At 43.1% G+C, this 23683-nt stretch overlaps 2 protein-coding genes across 5 annotated transcripts in view; both read right to left on the bottom strand.

Annotated features, from left to right (window-relative positions):
- Positions 1-12097, bottom strand: part of LOC109879557 (cytohesin-1) — a 118650-nt gene extending 106553 nt beyond the window's left edge. The window contains exon 1 of the mRNA XM_031816551.1: positions 11827-12097. Coding sequence (XP_031672411.1) covers positions 11827-11845 — 19 coding nt within the window. The 5' untranslated portion in view covers positions 11846-12097. The remainder of the gene's footprint in view (positions 1-11826) is intronic.
- A 1824-nt stretch (positions 12098-13921) lies between these two features.
- LOC109877059 (ubiquitin carboxyl-terminal hydrolase 36-like) lies at positions 13922-22072 on the bottom strand. Of its 4 annotated transcripts, none has more exons than XR_004207742.1 (7): positions 21909-22072; positions 20887-21594; positions 19407-19600; positions 18506-18697; positions 18199-18314; positions 15166-17845; positions 13922-15110 (listed from the first exon to the last, which is right to left on the bottom strand). XR_004207742.1 is itself a non-coding variant. In XM_031816547.1 (6 exons), exons 2-6 carry the CDS (start codon positions 21345-21347, stop codon positions 17714-17716), a joined length of 1095 nt encoding a protein of 364 aa, XP_031672407.1. In that variant the 5' UTR covers positions 21348-21594; positions 21909-22072; the 3' UTR covers positions 13922-17713. The 4 variants fall into 4 exon arrangements, 2 of the variants coding, with proteins under 2 accessions (XP_031672407.1, XP_031672408.1); XR_004207743.1 differs by having other exon boundaries at positions 15228-17845; XM_031816547.1 differs by having other exon boundaries at positions 13922-17845.
- Positions 22073-23683: the final 1611 nt, after the last annotated feature.

The raw sequence follows: 23683 nt of genomic DNA, 5'->3' as shown, positions 1-23683 counted from the left end.
CAATGAGGAAAATGTGTCATTGGAATTTGGTGTAGTTTCTGAATGGACTGGAATTTAAATGGAATTGACACCAACCCTGCTGAGTACAGTGGTGTGGAGGTGGATTATTAACTCCACACACCAGTCTAGCTAGCATCCCCCCGGTGACTCAGAACAGCAGCTGGGAGAAAGCAACAACAGCCCTCCTGATCCACTGATGTTCTAAGCATCACAAGAGGCTGCTTACACAAGTAGGATAGCTTAGAATAACTACGGAACACAGTGTCAGGGTACAGCTAGCCAGCAGAGGAAGAAACTCCAGCACTATGGTTATCGTGAATGCTCCACAAACGTCTTAGGGACAAATGCTAACTTCCATTTAAGTTGAATTTTCACATAGAACCTATGGTTTGGTCAGGGTACCTTACCTTCATCAGGGTAACAAGTTGAACTGTCACGATCGTCGTATGGAGTAGACCAAAGCGCAGCGTAGTTAGAATATATTCTTCTTTATTAATGAAGAACACGAAGAACACTTAAACAAAAACAACAAAACGAATAAGACGAACGTGACCGCTATATAAACACTGTGCTAACATGCAACATAACATAGACAATAACCCACCAAATACCCAAAGAAGATGGCTGCCTAAATATGGTTCCCAATCAGAGACAACGATAAACACCGGCCTCTAATTGAGAACCAATCTAGGCAACCATAGACCTACATAAACACCTAGATGGAAGCAACCCCATAAATCTACAAAAAACCCTAGACAGTACAAACACCCTAGATGAGACAAAAACACACATACCACCCTCGTCACAACCTGACCTAACCAAAATACATAAAGAAAACAAAGAATACTCAGGTCAGGGCGTGACGTTAACATGTTAGTTCTCTCATCCCTGTGCGTACACTATTCTATCCTATGTATTCTGCAGGCACACTATATATTCTATCAATATGCTGTCCATAATGTCTATACATCCCATCACACCTACTCATTCCAGGGTTTTGCTTTATTTTTGTTATTTTCTACATTGTAGAATAATAGTGAAGACATCAAAACTATGAAATAGCACATATGTAGTAACCAAAAGTGTTAAACAAATCAAAATACATTTTATGTTTGAGGTTCTTCAAAGTATCCACCCTTTGCCTTGATGAAAGCTTTGCACACTCTTGGCATTCTCTCAACCAGCTTCATGAGGTAGTCACCTGGAATGCATGTCAATTATCAGGTGTGCCTTGTTAAAAGTGTACTTGTGGAATTTCTTTCCTTCTTAATGCGTTTGAGCCAATCAGTTGTGTTGTGACAATGTAGGGGTGGTACACATTAGATAGCCCCATTTGGTAAAATACCAAGTCCATATCTCAAATATAAAATATATTTCGATTTGTTTAACACTTTTTTGGTTACTACATGATTTCATATGTGCTATTTTATAGTTTTGATGTCTTCACTATTATTCTACAATGTAAAAATAAAGAAAAACCCTGGAGTAAGTAGGCGTGTCCAAACTTTTGACTAGTTGGTACTGTATATATATTTATACTCTGGACTCCCGACATTGCTCGTCCTATTATTTCTAGATTTCTTCATTCCACTCTTTTACCTTTAGATCTGTGTGTATTGTTGTGAATTGTTAGATATTATTGCACTGTTGGAGCTGGGAACATAAGCATTTCGCTACACCCGCAATAACATCTGCTAAACATGTGTATGCGACCAATAAAATTAGATTTGTCCCTTGTGGCTCAGACAGAGGTAGACAGCGCATGCAAACAGAGATAAACAGGCAGAAAGGCAGACAGAGATAGACAGAGATAAACAGGCAGACAGAGGTAGACAGAGATAAACAGGCAGACAGAGATAGACAGAGATAAACAGGCAGACAGAGGTAGACAGAGATAAACAGGCAGACAGAGATAGACAGGCAGACAGAGATAGAAAGGCAGACAGAGGTAGAAAGGCAGACAGAGGCAGACCGAGGCAGACAGAAATAAACAGGGAGAAAGAGATAGGCAGACAGAGATAGACAGGCAGACAGAGATAGACAGAGGCAGAGGTGTGTATTTCAGAGAGGAAGTGAGAGGAAAGATCAACTGACTGATTCACATCCGCTTCAATGTGACAGTTACTTTTTTCTCTCTCATTTTCAGATGTTTTCCCCCTTCTTCATCTTTCAGGTCCTTCTTTCAGACTGTCTTTCTAACCACAGCGGGTGGCTATACGCACTACAGGGAGTTTTGGGCGGCTGATTTCTGACAGAGTGTTTTGCATATGAGAGGGAAGCAGTGCTTAAAATGTGCTGTCTGTAAGAGCCCTTCTAATCTCAGGTCTCCAGAAATAAGTCCAAACAGCTAAACTCCACCTGAGCTGAGATGACTGAAGTAAACAACAGGCCCAGCCAACCACGTCAGTCATTCTGTCTAGAAGGCGGGGCTATCTGTCAGAACGACATGCTCAGTCAACCACACATCAGTCATTCTGTCTAGAAGGCGGTGCCATCTGTCAGAACGATGTGCTTGGCCAACTACATGTCAGTCATTCTGTCTAGGAGGCGGGACCATCAGTCAGATTGACAGCATGAGAGAAGGGCCACAGGAACACCAACAGGAATAGGCAGGGCCTGCCGTCTAGCAGCTGTAACCACGGCAACCACACACACACACACCTGAAATCACAACAGCAAACCCGAGCCACTGACTGTACTTCCTCTGTGGGTGCACTTCATCATGTACAAATAACTAGATATTGAACAGTATCTAAAATGCTATCTGAGACTGTAGCATTAAACAAGCAGACATGACCTTTACTTTTCCTCTGACATGGAATATAACCTTTTCCTCTGACATCACAAAGTAACAATGGAATATAACCTTTTCCTCTGACATCAAAGTAACAATTGAATATAACCTTTTCCTCTGACATGGAATATAACCTTTTCCTCTGACATCACAAAGTAACAATGGAATATAACCTTTTCCTCTGACATCAAAGTAACAATTGAATATAACCTTTTCCTCTGACATCACTAAGTAACAATGGAATATAACCTTTTCCTCTGACATCAAAGTAATAATGGAATATATCCTTTTCCTCTGACATCAAAGTAATAATGGAATATAACCTTTTCCCCTGACATCACAAAGTAATAATGGAATATAACCTTTTCCTCTGACATCACAAAGTAATAATGGAATATAACCTTTTCCCCTGACATCACAAAGTAATAATGGAATATAACCTTTTCCCCTGACATCACAAAGTAATAATGGAATATAACCTTTTCCTCTGACATCACAAAGTAATAATGGAATATATCCTTTTCGCTGATATCATAGATGTGGTAAAGAGGTCAATGGAACTTGACTAAAACGATGGAAATCCCATGGAAATACGTGGGGGAAAGAATCAAAATCTCCTCATTGCCACTAGCAAAACGTGCCAAAATTGAGTGTGTCATGACGGATTTGGTGAATATCCACATTGTGGGCCTGTTACAATACATCAGTCATGACGGATTTGGTGAATATCCACATTGTGGGCCTGTTACAATACATCAGTCATGACGGATTTGATGAATATCCACATTGTGGGCCTGTTACAATACATCAGTCATGAAGGATTTGGTGAATATCCACATTGTGGGCCTGTTACAATACATCAGTCATGACGGATTTGATGAATATCCACATTGTGGGCCTGTTACAATACATCAGTCATGACGGATTTGATGAATATCCACATTGTGGGCCTGTTACAATACATCAGTCATGAAGGATTTGGTGAATATCCACATTGTGGGCCTGTTACAATACATCAGTCATGAAGGATTTGGTGAATATCCACATTGTGGGCCTGTTACAATACATCAGTCATGAAGGATTTGGTGAATATCCACATTGTGGGCCTGTTACAATACATCAGTCATGAAGGATTTGATGAATATCCACATTGTGGGCCTGTTACAATACATCAGTCATGACGGATTTGATGAATATCCACATTGTGGGCCTGTTACAATACATCAGTCATGACGGATTTGATGAATATCCACAGTGGGCCTGTTACAATACATCAGTCATGAAGGATTTGGTGAATATCCACATTGTGGGCCTGTTACAATACATCAGTCATGACGGATTTGATGAATATCCACATTGTGGGCCTGTTACAATACATCAGTCATGACGGATTTGATGAATATCCACATTGTGGGCCTGTTACAATACATCAGTCATGACGGATTTGATGAATATCCACATTGTGGGCCTGTTACAATACATCAGTCATGGCAGATGATGAATATCCACATTGTGGGCCTGTTACAATACATCAGTCATGACGGATTTGATGAATATCCACATTGTGGGCCTGTTACAATACATCAGTCATGAAGGATTTGATGAATATCCACATTGTGGGCCTGTTACAATACATCAGTCATGAAGGATTTGATGAATATCCACATTGTGGGCCTGTTACAATACATCAGTCATGAAGGATTTGGTGAATATCCACATTGTGGGCCTGTTACAATACATCAGTCATGAAGGATTTGGTGAATATCCACATTGTGGGCCTGTTACAATACATCAGTCATGACGGATTTGATGAATATCCACATTGTGGGCCTGTTACAATACATCAGTCATGAAGGATTTGGTGAATATCCACATTGTGGGCCTGTTACAATACATCAGTCATGAAGGATTTGGTGAATATCCACATTGTGGGCCTGTTACAATACATCAGTCATGACGGATTTGATGAATATCCACATTGTGGGCCTGTTACAATACATCAGTCATGACGGATTTGATGAATATCCACATTGTGGGCCTGTTACAATACATCAGTCATGAAGGATTTGGTGAATATCCACATTGTGGGCCTGTTACAATACATCAGTCATGACGGATTTGATGAATATCCACATTGTGGGCCTGTTACAATACATCAGTCATGAAGGATTTGGTGAATATCCACATTGTGGGCCTGTTACAATACATCAGTCATGACGGATTTGATGAATATCCACATTGTGGGCCTGTTACAATACATCAGTCATGACGGATTTGGTGAATATCCACATTGTGGGCCTGTTACAATACATCAGTCATGACGGATTTGATGAATATCCACATTGTGGGCCTGTTACAATACATCAGTCATGAAGGATTTGATGAATATCCACAGTGGGCCTGTTACAATACATCAGTCATGAAGGATTTGATGAATATCCACAGTGGGCCTGTTACAATACATCAGTCATGACGGATTTGATGAATATCCACATTGTGGGCCTGTTACAATACATCAGTCATGGCGGATTTGATGAATATCCACATTGTGGGCCTGTTACAATACATCAGTCATGACGGATTTGATGAATATCCACATTGTGGGCCTGTTACAATACATCAGTCATGAAGGATTTGGTGAATATCCACATTGTGGGCCTGTTACAATACATCAGTCATGAAGGATTTGGTGAATATCCACATTGTGGGCCTGTTACAATACATCAGTCATGAAGGATTTGGTGAATATCCACATTGTGGGCCTGTTACAATACATCAGTCATGAAGGATTTGGTGAATATCCACATTGTGGGCCTGTTACAATACATCAGTCATGAAGGATTTGGTGAATATCCACATTGTGGGCCTGTTACAATACATCAGTCATGAAGGATTTGATGAATATCCACATTGTGGGCCTGTTACAATACATCAGTCATGACGGATTTGATGAATATCCACATTGTGGGCCTGTTACAATACATCAGTCATGAAGGATTTGATGAATATCCACATTGTGGGCCTGTTACAATACATCAGTCATGAAGGATTTGATGAATATCCACATTGTGGGCCTGTTACAATACATCAGTCATGACGGATTTGATGAATATCCACATTGTGGGCCTGTTACAATACATCAGTCATGAAGGATTTGATGAATATCCACATTGTGGGCCTGTTACAATACATCAGTCATGAAGGATTTGATGAATATCCACATTGTTAGATCAGATTTGTTGAATGTGTGCCAATCCGGCATCCGTCTTCTATCCCCCACAGTCTGCATTCCATTGACCTCTTTACTGCGTCTATAAAGTAATACTGAAATGATAAAGTAGCAACGGACTAAAACCTTGTTGATATGGCGAAAGAAACAATGCACTATAACGTTTCTCTGACATCACAATGTGGTAAAGTGCAAAAACAAATGTCCAATTCACACATGTAATAGTGAAATAGGACAAATACAGGCACTCGCTTATATTTGTTCTATTTGAGTATTTCACATGTTAGAAGTGTGAATTGTAAATGTGTTTTTTCCCCCATATCCCAACACCCTCAGAGAGTGGGGTCACAGCCAGGGTCAGCCATGATCAACGGCAACCCTGGAGCAATTAGGGTTAAACGCCTTGCTCAAGGGCAATATATATATTTTTTGCTGGCTTGGGATTCAAACGAGCAACCTTTCGGTTACTGGCCCAACGCTCCTTTCCACTAGGCTACGGAACATAGTCAAAGTCATGAAGGTCGTATGTCATAAAAGTAACACAAGACGGTGTGGAAGCGAATGCTAAATTAAGCAGCACAGCCATGCATAAAAAGGTCTGGTGTCCTGAGAGGGCTAGAAAGGGTTGACGGTGGGTACCTAGCAACATCCCCCTCTGCAGAGTAAGTAAGTGTAACAGTATAACTTTAGACCGTCCATACCCGGGCGCGAACCAGGGACCCTCTGCACACATCAACAACAACACATCAACAACAGTCACCCACGAAGCATCGTTACCCATCGCTCCACAAAAGCCGCGGCCCTTGCAGAGCAAGGGGAACTACTACTTCAAGGTCTCAGAGCAAGTGACGTCACCTATTGAAACACTATTTAGTGCGCACCACCGCTAACTAAGCTAGCGTTTCACATCCGTTACATAAGGAGACCCAGGAAAGGATGGCAACAGACTGAGAACATATTCTCTGAAGATGCAACATAAAATATACAACTAGGCTAAACAATATTTCTTTGTCTGACTAGATTAAAACACACACACACACACACACACTATTCTTGAGCGAAAGCAAGGATTACTTTTATCCTCTCTCGGGAGCCTATAGTTATGCTGAATAATCCAAATGCATTCCAGAAAGAGGATGATGATATGACATTCTTACCAGTGGTTTTGACAAGAGGGTTGTGTCCCAAATGGCACCCTATTCCCTATATCGTGCACTATGTAGGGATTAGGGTCCCATTTGGGACGTAGCTGAGGAGTGTCAGGGACACTGAGTGGGTCTAAATGTGCTGACTACATTCCTACATCCTGTCTCTCTTATTCGTCACATCACAGCTCATTATTACATAAGTAAAGTCATATTTTAATTGAACCCCCTGTCATAAGGCCTACATTAGACTGGCATAACAATGACATAACAGTTGCCAATCATGACTGTTGGTGTCAACTAAAGACAAGACTTATTTTACACTGTCATGACACAGGCCATGAATTAGCTGAACCAGTTTGCTGACCTAACCTACATTGTTGTGTCACTATAAAGTCTGTTGTAATTTCTCAACTTCAACTGATACGACTGCTCATGACTTAAGCTGCTGTATGTCATGTTATGTGTTTATATGCCTCATGACGGGGGACTCAAGGAAAAGTACAACCGTAAAGCAATAAAGCATGCAGCACAAACGGTCAGATAAGTGACAGATGGTAGCGTAGTGGGAGGACCCTGAACCTCCCCTGTCTCTCAGGTCTATTAAATGAATACGTGGACAGAAACAGCCAACACACCACTCCCACTGAGACAGAAACAGTCAACACACCACTCCCACTGAGACAGAAACAGTCAACAAACCACTCCCACTGAGACAGAAACAGTCAACACACCACTCCCACTGAGACAGAAACAGTCAACACACCACTCCCACTGAGACAGTAACAGCCAACACACCACTCCCACTGAGACAGTAACAGCCAACACACCACTCCCACTGAGACAGTAACAGCCAACACACCACTCCCACTGAGACAGAAACAGTCAACACACCACTCCCACTGAGACAGAAACAGTCAACACACCACTCCCACTGAGACAGAAACAGTCCTCTACAGCCAACACACCACTCCCACTGAGACAGTAACAGCCAACACACCACTCCCACTGAGACAGTAACAGTCCTCTACAGCCAACGCACCACTCCCACTGAGACAGTAACAGCCAACACACCACTCCCACTGAGACAGTAACAGTCCTCTACAGCCAACACACCACTCCCACTGAGACAGTAACAGCCAACACACCACTCCCACTGAGACAGAAACAGCCAACACACCACTCCCACTGAGACAGAAACAGCCAACACACCACTCCCACTGAGACAGAAACAGCCAACACACCACTCCCACTGAGACAGAAACAGCCAACACACCACTCCCACTGAGACAGTAACAGCCAACACACCACTCCCACTGAGACAGTAACAGCCAACACACCACTCCCACTGAGACAGTAACAGCCAACACACCACTCCCACTGAGACAGTAACAGCCAACACACCACTCCCACTGAGACAGTAACAGTCCTCTACAGCCAACACACTACTCCCACTGAGACAGTAACAGCCAACACACCACTCCCACTGAGGCAGTAACAGTCCTCTACAACCAACACCACTAAGACAGTAACAGTCCTCTATAGCCAACACACCACTCCTACTGAGACAGTAACAGTCCTCTACAGCCAACACACCACTCCCACTGAGACAGTAACAGTCCTCTACAGCCAACACACCACTCCCACTGAGACAGTAACAGCCAACACACCACTCCCACTGAGGCAGTAACAGTCCTCTACAGCCAACACACCACTCCCACTGAGACAGTAACAGCCAACACACCACTCCCACTAAGACAGTAACAGTCCTCTACAGCCAACACACCACTCCCACTAAGACAGTAAAGTCATCTACAGCCAACACACCACTCCCACTAAGACAGTAAAGTCGTCTACAGCCAACACACCACTCCCACTGAGACAGTAACAGCCAACACACCACTCCCACTGAGACAGTAACAGTCCTCTACAGCCAACACACCACTCCCACTGAGACAGTAACAGCCAACACACCACTCCCACTAAGACAGTAACAGTCCTCTACAGCCAACACACCACTCCCACTAAGACAGTAACAGTCCTCTACAGCCAACACACCACTCCCACTAAGACAGTAAAGTCATCTACAGCCAACACACCACTCCCACTAAGACAGTAAAGTCGTCTACAGCCAACACACCACTCCCACTGAGACAGTAACAGCCAACACACCACTCCCACTGAGACAGTAACAGCCAACACACCACTCCCACTGAGACAGTAACAGCCAACACACCACTCCCACTAAGACAGTAACAGCCCTCTACAGCCAACACACCACTCCCACTAAGACAGTAAACAATCATCTACAGCCAACACACCACTCCCACTGAGACAAAAACAGCAAATGATATCTTGCAATGAGGCCATTGCAGCCACCAGCTTCTATTTTCAGATGCATTAGGGAATCAGCAAGCTAACTAATAAATCATTGACATAATCAAGTCTCCATAATCAGGAGCATGATGACGACCCGATGGAGTCAAGGAATGACATCATCATGGATGACTCTCCTGAAGTGTGAGATGATCTCATGCATAGCATTTAACTTCCTGTAAAGAGATCAGTTTACACTGGGGCTTGTTTATCTGGTGCATGCATCACCTGACTAGTATATGGCTGGACTGAAGCAACACCCAGCCTATACAGTGCATTCAGAAAGTATTCAGACCTCTTGACTTTTTCCACATTTTGTTACTTTACTACCTTATTCTAAAATGGATTAAATAGGTTGTTTTTTCCTCATCAATCTACACACAATACCGCATAATGACAAAGCAAAAATGGGTTTAGACATTTTTGCAAACTTATTAAAATATTACATTTACACAAGTTCAGACCCCTTTACTCAGTACTTTGTTCAAGCACCTTTAGCAGCGATTACAGCCTGGAGTCTTCTTGGGTATGAACTACTAGCTTGTCACACCTGTATTTGGGGACTTTCTCCCATTCTTCTCTGCAGATCCAGAGATCCTCTCAAGCTCTGTCAGGTTGGATGGGGAGCATTGCTGGGCCACTCAAGGACATTGAGTCTTGTCCCGAATCCACTCGTGTTGTCTTGGCTGTGTGCTTAGGTCCTGAGTGCTCTGGACCAGGTTTTCATCAAGGATCTCTCTGTACTTTGCTCCGTTCACATTTCCCTCCACCTGACTAGTCTCCTAGTCCCTGCCGCTGAAAAACATCCCCACAGTATGATGCTGCCACCACCGTGCTTCACCGTAGGGATGGCATTGGCCAGGTGATGAGTGGTGCCTGGTTTCCTCCAGACGTGACGCTTGGCATTCAGGCCAAAGAGTTCTATCTTGGTTTCATCAGAGCAGATCATCTGGTTTCTCATGGTCTGAGAGTCCTTTAGGTGCCTTTTGGCATATTCCTTTACTGAGGAGTGGCTTCCGTCTGGCCACCCTACCATAAAGGCCTGTTTGGTGCAGTGCAACAGAAATGGTTGTTCTTCTGGAAGATTCTCCCATCTCCACACAGGAACTCTATCAGAGTGACCATCTGGTTCTTGGTCACCTCCATGACCAAGGCCCTTCTCCCCTTATTGCTCAGTTTGGCCAGGTAGCCAGCTCTAGGAAGAGTCTTGGTGGTTCCAAACTTCTTCCATTTAAGAATGATGGAGGCCACTGTGTTCTTGGGGACCTTCAATGCTGCAGACATTTTTTGGTACCCTTCCCCCAGATCTGTGCCTCGACACAATCCTGTCTAGGAGCTCTACGGACAATTCCTTCAACCTCATGGCTTGGTTTGTGCTCTGACATGTACTGTCAACTGTGGGACCTTATATAGACAGGTGTCTAATCAATTGAATATACCTCAAGTGGACTACAATCAAGTTGTAGAAACATCTCAAGGATTATCAATGGAAACAGAGTGCACCTGAGCTCAATTTCAAGTCTCATAGCAAAGGGTCTGAATACTTATGTAAATAAGGCATTTATGTTTTGTATTTTTTATAAATTTGCCACAATTTCCAAAAAACGTTTGCTTTGTGATTATGGGGTATTGTGTGTAGGTTAATGAAGACTATTTGTATTTAACACATTTTAGAATAAGGCTGTAACGTAACATGTGGAAAAGGTGAAGGGGTCTGAATACTTTCTGAATGCATCTATGTATTGATGCCATTTAACGAAGAATCTGACAAAACTTTAGCATATTTATTCGTATTCATTCAGTTTTTCTATAAAAACAATGCTTTCATATATATATATTTTTAAAAATGGAGTCCCTGGGAGTCCCATTGAAATCAAAGGAGCCCTGCTTTGAGTGCCGATATAGATACAAATGTATATGGTTCCCTATGGAACATTTCCCATCTTCATCCCTGGCGCAAAGCTTCACCACCATGATGTTCAATAATTCAGCATGTCTTTTTATAGCCCATGAATTCCGACCAGACTACCTGTGCTGTTCATCAGGTAGCCTAAACAACTTCCGCCAATCTTGAACTTGACACATCGGAACTGTATGTAGCGTGATATGAATCTGGTCGACTTGTGTGTTCATCATCACGCGCAGATCATGGCTTTTGGTAAGCCTAGAAGCGAACGCTTTAAACCTAACACTGAATTAACGGTCATGTTTACTGTAGACAGGTGTTTACACGCGTGAGTATGCGTTATCTATATGAAGTGACGGAAAGATAAACAACCTACCATAATTCTCCCCATCCATACTGATGCTGCTGTAGGCTTCAGTTTCTTGCGCTCCCTCTGCTGCAGCCGATATCTCCAACACGACCGCCCACGCGTGTCCGGTTGTCAGTCTGCCTGGATGTACCCCTCCCTAAAGTCCCCAACTGATTAGAACACGTTTTTTCATATTTCTTCTATTCCTGCTGAAAGTGAATCGGTTGTAAGTTATGTAGAGTAGCTAGGTATGCAGGCAGAGCTTTGAGAACATCAATCCATCCAGAGAAACCGCACGATCATGGCCCCTCCTTTCAGAGATGATGTCACGCGCTATAACTTAATGTCAGATACTATGCCTTTTACTCATTTACTCATTTACATGTTTACTATTGTGAATAACTAACACAATTGGCTCAGAAATAAATGTTTCGTTGCACCTGCATGATGCCGGTGCCATGCATTATTTAGTGAAATATATGAGATCCCATGTTAATATTCAGACTTTGATGACACTGTAAAATGACAGTACATTCGGAAGTATTCAGACCACTTGACTTTTTCCACATTTTGTTGTTAAAGCCTTATTCTAAAATTGATTAAATGCGCCCCCCCCCCCCCTAATCTACACACAATACCCACAATGACAAAGAAAAAACAAGAATTTCAACATTTTTGCTTATAAATAGGGGAGAAAAAAAGGAAATATCACATTTCAGAAAGTATTCAGACCCTTTACTCTGTACATATGCAGAGATTACAGCCTCGATTCTTCTTGGGTATGACGCTACAAGCTTGGCACACCTGTATTCGGGGAGTTTCTCGCATTCTTCTCTGCATATCCTCTCAAGCTGGGTCAGACTAGATGGGGAGCATTGCTGCACAGCTATTTTCAGGTCTTTCCAGAGATGTTCAATCAGGTTCAAATCCGGGCTCTGGTGGGCCACTCAAGGACATTGAGACTTGTCCTGAAGCCACTCCTGTGTTGTCTTGGCTGTGTGCTTATGGTTGTTGTCCTGTTGGAAGATGAACCTTTGCCCCAGTCTGAGGTCCTGAGTGCTCTAGAGGAGGTTTTCATCAATGATCTCTCTGTACTCCATTCATCCTTCCCTCATTCCTGACTAGTCTCCCAGTTCCTGTCGCTGAAAAACATCCCCACAGCATGATGCTGCCACCACCATGCTTCACTGTAAGGATGGTATTAGCCAGGTGATGAGCGGTGCCTGGTTTCCTCCAGATGTGACACTTGGCATTCAGGCCAGAGAGTTCATAATTGGTTTCACCAGAGCAGAGATTCTAGTTTCTCATGGTCTGAGAGTCCTTTAGGTGCCTTTCAGCTAACGCCAAGCGAGCTGTCATTTTCCTTTTACTGAGAAGTGGCTTCCGTCTGGCTACTCTACCATAACAGCCTGATTGATGGAGTGCTGCAGAGATGGGTGTCCTTCTGGAAGGATCTTCCAACTCCACAGAGGAACTCTGTCAGTGACCATCGGCTTCTTGGTCACCTCCCAGACCAAGGCCCTTCTCCCCCGATAGGTAGTCTTGGTGGTTCCAAACTTCTTTCATTTAAGAAGGCCACTGTTTTTGAGACCTTCAATGCTGCAGAAATGTTTTGGTACCCTTCCCCAGACCTATGCCTCCACACAATCCTGTCTCAGAGCTCTACAGACAATTCCTTTGACCACATGGCTTGATTTTTGCTCTGACATGCACTGTCAACTGGACCTTTATATAGACAGGTGTGTACCTATCCAAATCATGTCCAATCAATTGAATTTACCACAGGTGGACTCCAATCAAGTTGTAGAAACATCAAGGATGATCAATGGAAACAGGATGCACCAGAGTTTAATTTTAAGTCTCATAGCAAAGGGTCTTAATACTTATTTTCATAAAAGGTATGTTTTAAAAAACATTATAAAAAATATCTAAACCTGTGTGTAGATTGAAGGCTGTAACATAACAAAATGTGGAGAAAGTGAAGGGGTCTGAATACTTCCCAAATGCACTGTAGGAGGCCATATAACAATTCAAATGCAGTCTGATATTCCATCCAGGCTTTTGATGGTTAGTAGAATATATTCATATGTTCTACTAACAAAGAAGCAAGACCAGACCCCTATTCACAAAGTCACAACTTTATTGCACCTGTATAGCTAATTACATGATCCATTTTGGTAAGAGTCACTTTTCATTATGAAATGTCTCTCCTTGGTCTGAAAAGGCGGTGCAAAGTATAGAACCACCAATGCAAATATGACGTGGATCAGTCACACCAGTATAATGTCCTCGTGTCAGTTTCCTTGAGAATCGAACATGTCCTAAAGCTCATTTCACAGTCAACATTAAACACATTCAATGGAACTGGTGATGACACCGCTCTCGTACTGTATGACACTACAGTAACAAGGTGTCATCGTATGAAACACGCACCTATTTAAAGTTTCACAACCCCCCACCAATCCAAATACAGATTTCATCTGTATTTTTTTTATAACACATTAAAAATTTGTGAAAAGTGTCTTTAAATTATTTAACATTATCAATTAACTATACTGTTTAAGCTGACATCTCCAGAATGAAAGTCAATGGGTGGCTAGAACTACACTAGCCTCGTACGAATCATCCTGATCTCACAAGCTTGCATTCTGTTTCCGTGTAGCCGATCAGATCCGGATGGTTTGTAAAGGCTAAGTCTACACAGGGATGATGGGAAAAGCTTGGGAAACACCAGGCGGACTGTACATTCTTCTACACTGGCCAAGCGCTTTTGTTTAATGACTAGCATTTATAATCTATTTATCAAAATCAGTGCCCAGATAAAGTGGAAGATCCCATGTTTTCACCCCCCCGCCCAAATACACTGGTAGAAAACAGGATAAAAATGGTGGTGGTGTGTAATAAAATGTTGACTTGGCTAGAAGGTTGGTTGAACATGAGAGTTGTAAAGGTTGGGGGATGGCTGGGTACATCAGGTTCCAGATGACCAGTTAGTTGGACTGTCTGTGGGTGATTTGCATAGAGAGAGTACAGATTGGGACAATGGTCATGTACTAATAGCATATACATCAACTTCAAACTAACAATGCCTGGGGCAACGTATGTAATCTAGCCTGGCCCCAGATGTCTGTGCTGCATTTCCAACATTTACAATGGCCATAGGTGTTGGCCAAACCACACAAACAGATCTGGGACCAGCCTACATGCAACTCTTTATCTGGGATAGAACACACAAAGAAAGAACTGTTGGTTCATATTGAGGCCCAAAATTCATTCAGAAAACACATGATGCACAACAAAGCTGAAGTCCACTGGAGATGGAGCATTACTAAATGATGGTCACCAACACAGTTAGAGACCAGGGACCTGGAGATGGAGCATTACTAAACAATGGTCACCAACACAACTTTTAGTTAGCGACCAGGGACCTGGAGATGGAGCATTACTAAACAATGGTCACCAACACAACTTTTAGTTAGCGACCAGGGAGCTGGTGATGGTGACCATCGTTTAGTAATGCTCCAACACAACTTTTAGTTAGAGACCAGGGACCAAGGACTTTTTGGGAATGACACGCAGAAGAGGTGAGCAATTAGCTCCACTCATGACCTACTGTAGATGTCTAGGGTTGAAAAAAGTTCCCAATTCAACCCACCCACCCCAGAATCACTCTCATACCCTCTTTTGCAAAACAGAATGGGACTATTGACCAGAAAGGAGAGCCAATGGATTAGAAAGCAGATGAAACAATGATATGCCTAATCCATTAAAAAGTGGATTATGTGGTATTACAAACAGGCAAAGCCTTGACGTTATCGTTACAGTCCCCAACTTGACCTGGGGGTAGAGACATCCGCCTATGAACTTTGCAATTAGCTGATGTCGGGGCAATTCATATTCCAGCATCACTTGGTGTTAATTGACCATGACATTTTCTATTCTGACACATCTACCAAATTACATCTTCAGAACCGTCAAATTCACTCAGGAAAGGAAAAAAAAAAAAAATTCTGTTAGGGACGCAGAACTGAATATTCTGATATAGGAAACTTCAAATACCACCATCACGCATACAATAATCAATCAGATTAACCTAAAGATGGAGGCCTTTAGTCTGCGTGGGACAGGCGTGTGACTGTTTCCCCCTCCAAATTCATGCTTGTAAAATAACAGTAGAATCAGAATATGTAAATGTGTCAGCAGCAGCCACAGTGGGTCAGTTTTATCAGGTCATGTAGAACATACGAAGAAGGCATTGTGGCAAAGAAATCACACAGAATAAGAAACCATAAAACCATAAAAGTATCAATCATTCCCAAACTAAAAGAGAGTTTGGGAATAAAGCATATCAGTTATGATGGCTTCACCCTCTGCAGTCCTGTCCATGTTTGGGATCTTTTAAAGGTGACTTGGTGATTGTGCCGATGGTGATCAGCGCGAGATGGTCACCACATGTCTTCACATCCAGAATAGGCCATATGAGTCAGGAGAACAGTATTCACCTCTATTGGCCCACTGTCCTGCAGATCGCCCAGTCAGCAGTCAGCACAGCGGTTGTAACCAGTGGTGTAATAGAGGGTAAACGCACGGAAATGTCATTTACGCATGTTTTTTTATTTTGCCCGAGCGTTTACCCACCATTTGCGGGAAAATGCATTGAACATATAGGGAGTGTTGCTTTACTCAGCAAGAGCGGCGATCAACGTTTACCAACCAACCAATTTTTTTTTTTACACTAAATCACTGGTTGCAACATTTTAGAATGTTCAGAGAAATAGATTGTGTAGAACACAATGATTTTCTATAGGAAGTCATTTCAGCTCTAATCATTACATTAATATAATTCAAGTTAAGTTCTGAACGTTTCGCCCACCTGAACACAACCCAAGTGTCTCCCTCATAGGTTTCAATACATTTAGCTGATGGGTAAGGGTTATCTAGCATACATTATACAAAATCTCTCACCTCAGCCTTTCACACAGATAAATGCTATATGGTGCATGCCACATCCTTTGATACCGGCTAGAAAACCCCAGAACCGTCTCCTAGAGTAGCCCAACCATGTAAAATGTACAAATATGAGAATTCCTGACATGACTTGTTCTGAATTCATAACATAACATAGTGTCATGTTATTACCACAGATGGAAGCTCATCACAGTACTGTAAATCCATCATATTCATGAGCAGCTTGAGCACCATTGACTGAACAATATTTTCATATCCATCTGAGACAACGGTTTAGAAGCAATGGTCAACTCATTGTTGCTGAACCCTGGCTGACGGTGGTAACATCACAGCCCATGTTGGTCAGCTCACCAGACTCGGTCATCAAAGGAAGACTTGCGGTAAGTTCTATAGTGAAGAGACCAGCACAGATCAAAGATGTGTTGTTCTGTCAACTGGCCATGGTCTCTCGTATTGCAATCAGGGTATGAACCGCCAAGCAATTAAAAAAAGATTCACATTGTTACAGTGGTGTCACGTGTCATCACTCCAGTTCAGTTGTACTGTATGTGGCCAAACATCCATTCTGGTTGGCTCTCAGTGACTGTATCCAAACATCCATTCTGGTTGGCTCTCAGTGACGGTATCCAAACATCCATTCTGGTTGGCTCTCAGTGACGGTATCCAAACATCCATTCTGGTTGGCTCTCAGTGCCTGTATCCAAACATCCATTCTGGTTGGCTCTCAGTGACTGTATCCAAACATCCATTCTGGTTGGCTCTCAGTGACTGTATCCAAACATCCATTCTGGTTGGCTCTCAGTGACAGTATCCAAACATCCATTCTGGTTGGCTCTCAGTGACAGTATCCAAACATCCATTCTGGTTGGCTCTCAGTGACAGTATCCAAACATCCATTCTGGTTGGCTCTCAGTGACTGTATCCAAACATCCATTCTGGTCGGCTCTCAGTGACGGTATCCAAAGCCGGTCTTCTTGGCGCCGGGTGTGACCGACCACATGCTCCGCCGGTTCTGGATCTTCTGGAAGATATTGCCGCTCCTCCTCTTCTCTCGCTTGTACTTTTTCATTTTCTTCACCTGCTCATACACACATAAGAAATGTTCAGACCAGAGGTAACAGAGGTAAAGCGTGCCGGAACCAGTTAGCGGTGCAGGCAAGGTTCTAGGAATAGTTCAGCTAGAAGGAGCCCTTCACACATGCTTTAGATGCAGAGCTAACTGGTGCATTCAGTTTCCACTAGGACTCTAGCGGAAGGCCAGGAGATTCAGGATGTTACTAAATATCCGGGATAAAAATGTAAACAGAATCCTAGGTAAGTCAAAAACAAGATACAACTAAAGTATCCCTTTAACATAATGTCTTCTGTTGAAACAATCACTATGTAAAAACAGCTTTCCACGGGCTTGTGTGTCTGTGGGTGCCCTCTCACCTTTCCACTGTCAAAGTCCTCATCCCACTCGTCAATCACCATGTCGGTTCTGGCATCGCGGGTGTCGTCAATGGCATCCCTACCGATGGCAGATGCCTCTCCCTCCCAGCTGAGGACTGGACACACCCACCCCCCTCAGTCATTACAGCGCTACGCACAACAGCAGTATGAGCCACTACTGCCATTAGTCTCCCAGAGAGACTTAGCTAGCTACATAAATAACTTTGCTACAACTTTTTATTACAATTTCTTGACTCCACTGGAGGTAAAGTGCAACCTTGAGAATGTCTTATGTTCTAGATCTCACCTTGGGTTCCATAGGCTTTGTCCAAAGAGTTCTTCAGGAGCTCCTCAACCACTCCACCACTCCTCTTGCCATCCCAGACCATGGGGGCTGGGTGGGGGCCATCCCCAGGAGCACCCTCTACTGCTTCTGCAGCGGGGGCCTTGGAGCGCTTGTAGCCATCCTTAACCTGGCTGTCCCACACGATCACTCCAGCTATGTTGGGGGGGAAGGAGTAGAGTGATGTGAAACATTCACAACCAGGGACAACTAAAACCAGAAATAAAGTAGCTAGTAAAGATTACGGACCTGTAGTTTTATATAATATAATCTTTGAGAACTAACAAGCACCAAAATAAAAAGTGACAGTCAGGAAGAAATAAAAATTCCCAAAACAATTAATTTAGCAGCATTGTGTATTATGTTTGAGCAAAAGAACAGCAGTAACCATGACAAAATGCATGGAATCACAGGAAACTTCTTTAAAACTAAAACAATTTCTCAGCTCTATGGAAAAATATGTAGAATTGCAGGAAACCGGTGGAATGTTTTTTTCCAGCTACAAAGCCAGGAGGGCGGGGCCGACAGCAATCATTGACACGCCACCTGCCATGCCCACCACCTGCCACGCCCACCACCTGCCAAGCCCACCACCTGCCCCTTTTTTAATCCAGAAAACCTTAACATTTGCAGATGCAACAACAAAAATTGAGCCCTGGGAACTGTAATAGAATGTATACATAATTTACATAATGCAAAACAAGGATAGAGCCTAATCAAGAGATATTGCCCACAGGAGTTCAAGTCCTGAAATCATATTCGAGAAGGAGTTTAGAAAAGTTTTGCCAAATAGGTTATGGTAAAAATGGGTAAGACTGGACTGTTGGCTTCAGTCAGTGCAGCAGTGTGTGGTGTGTGGGTCTACCGGTGCTCTCCACGGTGCCCTTCTTGGGAAGGGCCTCCGCTGCTTCAGTGTCGCTCTTCTGGTCGCCGGAGCAACAACGTCTGCTTTCCTCCCACTGTTTCACCTCTTCTTTTAGCCTGCGCTTCTTTAACTTCTTTGGGGCAGTAGAATCCCCAGCGCCGTTTTCAACAACTGTGTGCTTCGTCCCAGAACTGCTGCACAAAAAAAAGATATAGATTTCTATTTTTAACATGTCAATGTGCAAAGAAACTAAACATTCGGTTGTATTTTCTCCTATATCTCCCATGTAAGATTCCATGTTAGTCAGGGTAGGTTTGACCCAGTGATACATGCTATATGTTGCTTCCAATACATTTAGCTAATACACAGTACCAGTCAAAAGTTTGGACACCTACTCACTCCATGGATTCTCTTTATTTCTACATTATAAAATAGTGAATACATTAACACTATGAAATAACAAATGGAATCATGTAGTAACCCCTCCCCCCAAAAAGTGTTAAATCTTTTTGGGGCGGGGATTTGACATTCTTCAAAGTAGCCACCCGTTGCCTTGATGACAGCTTTGCATACTCTTGGCATTCTCTCAACCAGCTTTAGGAGGTAGTCCCCTGGAATGTTTTTCAATTAACAGGTGTGCCTTGTTAAAAGTTACATTTGTGGAATAGCTTTCCTCGATGTGTTTGAGCCAATCAGTTTTGTTGTGACCTGGTAGGGGTGGCATACAGAAGATAGCCCTATTTGGTAAAAGACCAAGTCCATATTATGGTAAGAACAGCTCAAATAAGCAAAGAGAAACAGTCCATCATTACTTTAAGACATGAAGGTCAGTCAATCAGGAACATGTCAAGAATGTTTAGAGTTTCTTAAAGTGCAGTCTCAAAAACCACTATGATGAAACTGGCTCTCATGAGGACCGCCACAGGAATGGAAGACCCAGACTTACCTCTGCTGCAGAGGATAAGTTAATTAGAGTTACCAGCCTCAGAAATTGCAGCCCAAATAAATGCTGAGTTCAAGTAACAGACACATCTCAACATCATCTGTTCAGAGGAGACCGTGAATCAGGTCTTCATGGTCGAATTGCTGCAAAGAAACCACTACCAAAGGACACCAATAATAAGAAGAGACTTGCTTAGGCCAAGAAACACAGCAATGGATGGCTAATTTGAAGAACCACAAATATATTTAGATTTGTTAAAAAAAAAACATTGGGTTACTACATGATTCCATATGTGTTATTTCATAGTTGATGTCTTCACTATTATTCTACAATGTAAAGAAAAACCCTGGAATGAGTAGGTGTCCAAACTGTTGACTGGTACTGTATGTTTTAGTAACTTTTTGATGCGTTGGACCTTTTAACTGACATGTTTACTGCTGTAGGTCTAAAGCTACATGACCAGACAGACATGTAATAGTATTCTGTAATGCATCTACGTTTTCTAGCTAGAATATCACAATAACATTTCAAAGTGACCTTTCTGAAACAGAACGTGTTAATGTTGCTTCCTCCGGTCCCTCCTCCAATCTCCTTTTCTTCCTCCTCCTCCTCCTCTTCATCATCGTCACAGTGTCCATACTCTGCTCTCCTTGATTCGCATCACACTGGAGAACCACTGGAACCAACTGGAGCTTACTCTTAGGCTGGGGATGGGGCAGCTTTGGTTGTTCCAGGGCTCTTTGGTCAGGGGGGCTGAGTCTCCATGATCCTACCTGACACCAGTCCTCCTCTTGTGCCGGCGGTGAACCCTCCAGATGAGACTGAACCCTTTCCCTGTGGTTCACGGCTACGGCTGCATCTCCATCCTCTTCCTCCCTCTTCCTCTTCTTTCTCCTTTTCCTCCTCTTCCTCTCACTGGCCGGTTCGATCAGTTCGGGCTCAGCGGGGATGTCTGGGATGACGTAGGCCAGTGCTGGCTCTCGCTCTCCGCCTTCCATCTCAGAGTGACGCCGTTTCTTATTTTTCTTCTTTAAGGAGGTGGTGGAACTGCTTGGGCCAGGCTCTGACAGACTGGGGGTCTTGGTAGGTTTAGGGCTCTTTGGAAGGTGGGTCTGAAGCCCATTGGTTTTTGGAGAGAGGGTAGAGTTTGATTTCTGGGGACTCTGATGCTTAGATGGGATGCCTGAGTGGACGTGGTGGGCTGCAGGTGGAGATTGCAGTTTGGGTGAATGGAATGGACCAACCCTGAGAGGGGAACGAGAAGAAAATGTTCAAGAACAAAATAGGAGAAATTCAAACCATCCAGAAAAATACTGAACACAACGTATAGTCTTATGTGTTGCTTCAAAAGATCACCAATGGGACAGTAAACCAGTGAGAACTGGGTGATGTTCAGTAGAGCATACCGTAACAAACTGCTTTGAAAGGGAAACAGAATGCAGTGTTTCTAAATTGGACAAATTCAGATTGAACCAGAGTAAAACAGGGTGGTACTAACAGTTCTCCTGTTTTGTGCCTAACTGGACACAATGCTGTGAACGGTCTGTTGAGGTTCGTACCTGTGACTGTGAGTGGGTGAGGTGAAGGTGAGGTTAAGTTGAGCAGGATGCGTGCGGTCACTGGACGGATGGCGTGGCAGGTGGGGGTGTTGAGCCTCAGTGCTGCTCGGACTCCGGCTGCGACTGGCCTGCAGTTATCGACAAAAATAAAAACTTGGTGGTCTAAAAGAAAATTGCCATGAACGTGACAAAAAGGAGGGATGATCAAATAAGGAGGAAGGAATCATTGTAAAGACGGATGGAAGAACAAATGAACAAGGGAGAGAGAAAAACAGGAGAGGATGGTATGGCAGAGAAGAGTTAGAAATGGTTACAAGAAAATAATTGGAACTGAAACAAAAAGACAAAACATTGTAAAGAGGCGACTACTAATACAGGGGCTGTCTAACCCTTCCTGGAGAGATACTGTCCTGTACGCTCTCACTACAGGTTTTCAATTCAACCCCAGTTGTTAATAACCTGATTCAGCTTATCAACAAGCTAATTATTAGAATCAGGTGTGCTAGATTAGGGTTGAGTGAAAACTACAGGACAGTATCTCTCCAAGAACAAGGTTGGAGAGACCTGTACTGGAGTATGTGGTTGGTTAGACAAGAGAATAAAGAACACAGATGGTGTACTGGTCTTGCATAGGGCTGGGCGGTATACCATATACACACCGGTATTGATGCACGGAGCAGTTTGAGTTTTTACTTTACCTTCTATAACCATGTCCATGTTTGGCTTGTTAAAATGTGGTACTCAACTCCAGCACGTAAAATGACAGTTTTTATAGTTGACTCCTTTTGCTACTTGAGCTTAATACTAAAAATGGTGCTGAAAGAGATGGCTGCCATTTTACGGGCTCCAAACCAAATTGCGTTATTATTAACTTATTTTGTACATATATTTCTGCCACCGCTTCGTATGGCCGAAACGAGCTTCTGGATAACAGAACAGTGATTAGTCACCTCGTAACTGGACAAAGCTTTTTTCTTTAACTAGGCGGATGCGAAGGATTTTACTTCAGACACCCAACAGACCCAAATCCACGTCATTCACATCAAGAAGAGCCAGAGAAATAGGGTCATAGGTCGGGGTGCCTTGAATCCAACAAGTGAGTAACCCGCCTCCATCAGTCTATTTTCAAACGTGCACTCATTGGATAATAAACTGGATTAATTCCGATCAAGACTATCCTACCAACTGGAGATTAAACTGTAATATCTTATGTTTTCACTGAGTTGTGGATGAACAACGAAATGGTAAAAAATCTAATTTTATTAGTCACATGCGCCGAATACAACCTTACATAGAGCTGGCTGGGTTTTCCGTGCATCGGCAAGATAGAACAGCTGCCTCCGTTAAGACAAGTGGTGGACGTCTGTGTCTATTGACAATAACAGCTCGTGCACGGAATCTAATATTGATGAAGACTCAATGTTTGGCTCGCTGAGGTGGAAGACCACACTATCTACAGGATAGTTCTCACCCTATATTTTTCATTGCTGTCTATTTACCAACCACAAACAGATGCTGGCACTAAGACCGCACTCACAAGCTGTATAGGCCATAAGCAAACAAGAACATCTTCATTCAGAGGCGGTACTCTCCTAGTGGCCGGGGACTTTAATGTAGGGAAACTTAAATCCGATTACCGCATTTTCTACCAGCATGTTATATGTGCAACCAGAGAAAAACTATAGACTACAGACCACCTTTACTCCATACAGAGACACATACAAGCTCTTCCTCACCCTCCTTTGGCAATCTGACCAAAACTCTATCCTTCCGAT

This window comes from Oncorhynchus kisutch, unplaced genomic scaffold (genome assembly GCF_002021735.2).
Source record: "Oncorhynchus kisutch isolate 150728-3 unplaced genomic scaffold, Okis_V2 scaffold819, whole genome shotgun sequence".
NCBI lineage: Eukaryota > Metazoa > Chordata > Actinopteri > Salmoniformes > Salmonidae > Oncorhynchus > Oncorhynchus kisutch.
This window is presented reverse-complemented; position numbering and strand designations above follow the sequence as displayed.

Bases quoted from the DNA above. Each gene is read 5' to 3' on its own strand.
- LOC109877059 (XM_031816547.1), bottom strand. From the start codon at position 21,347: ATGGAAGGCGGAGAGCGAGAGCCAGCACTGGCCTACGTCATCCCAGAC. The intron at 18,315-18,505 runs GTGAGATCTAGA...GGGTGTGTCCAG, and splicing joins CAAAGCCTATGGAACCCAAG to TCCTCAGCTGGGAGGGAGAG. The intron at 17,846-18,198 runs GTGAGAGGGCAC...GTGTATGAGCAG, and splicing joins AGGACTTTGACAGTGGAAAG to GTGAAGAAAATGAAAAAGTA.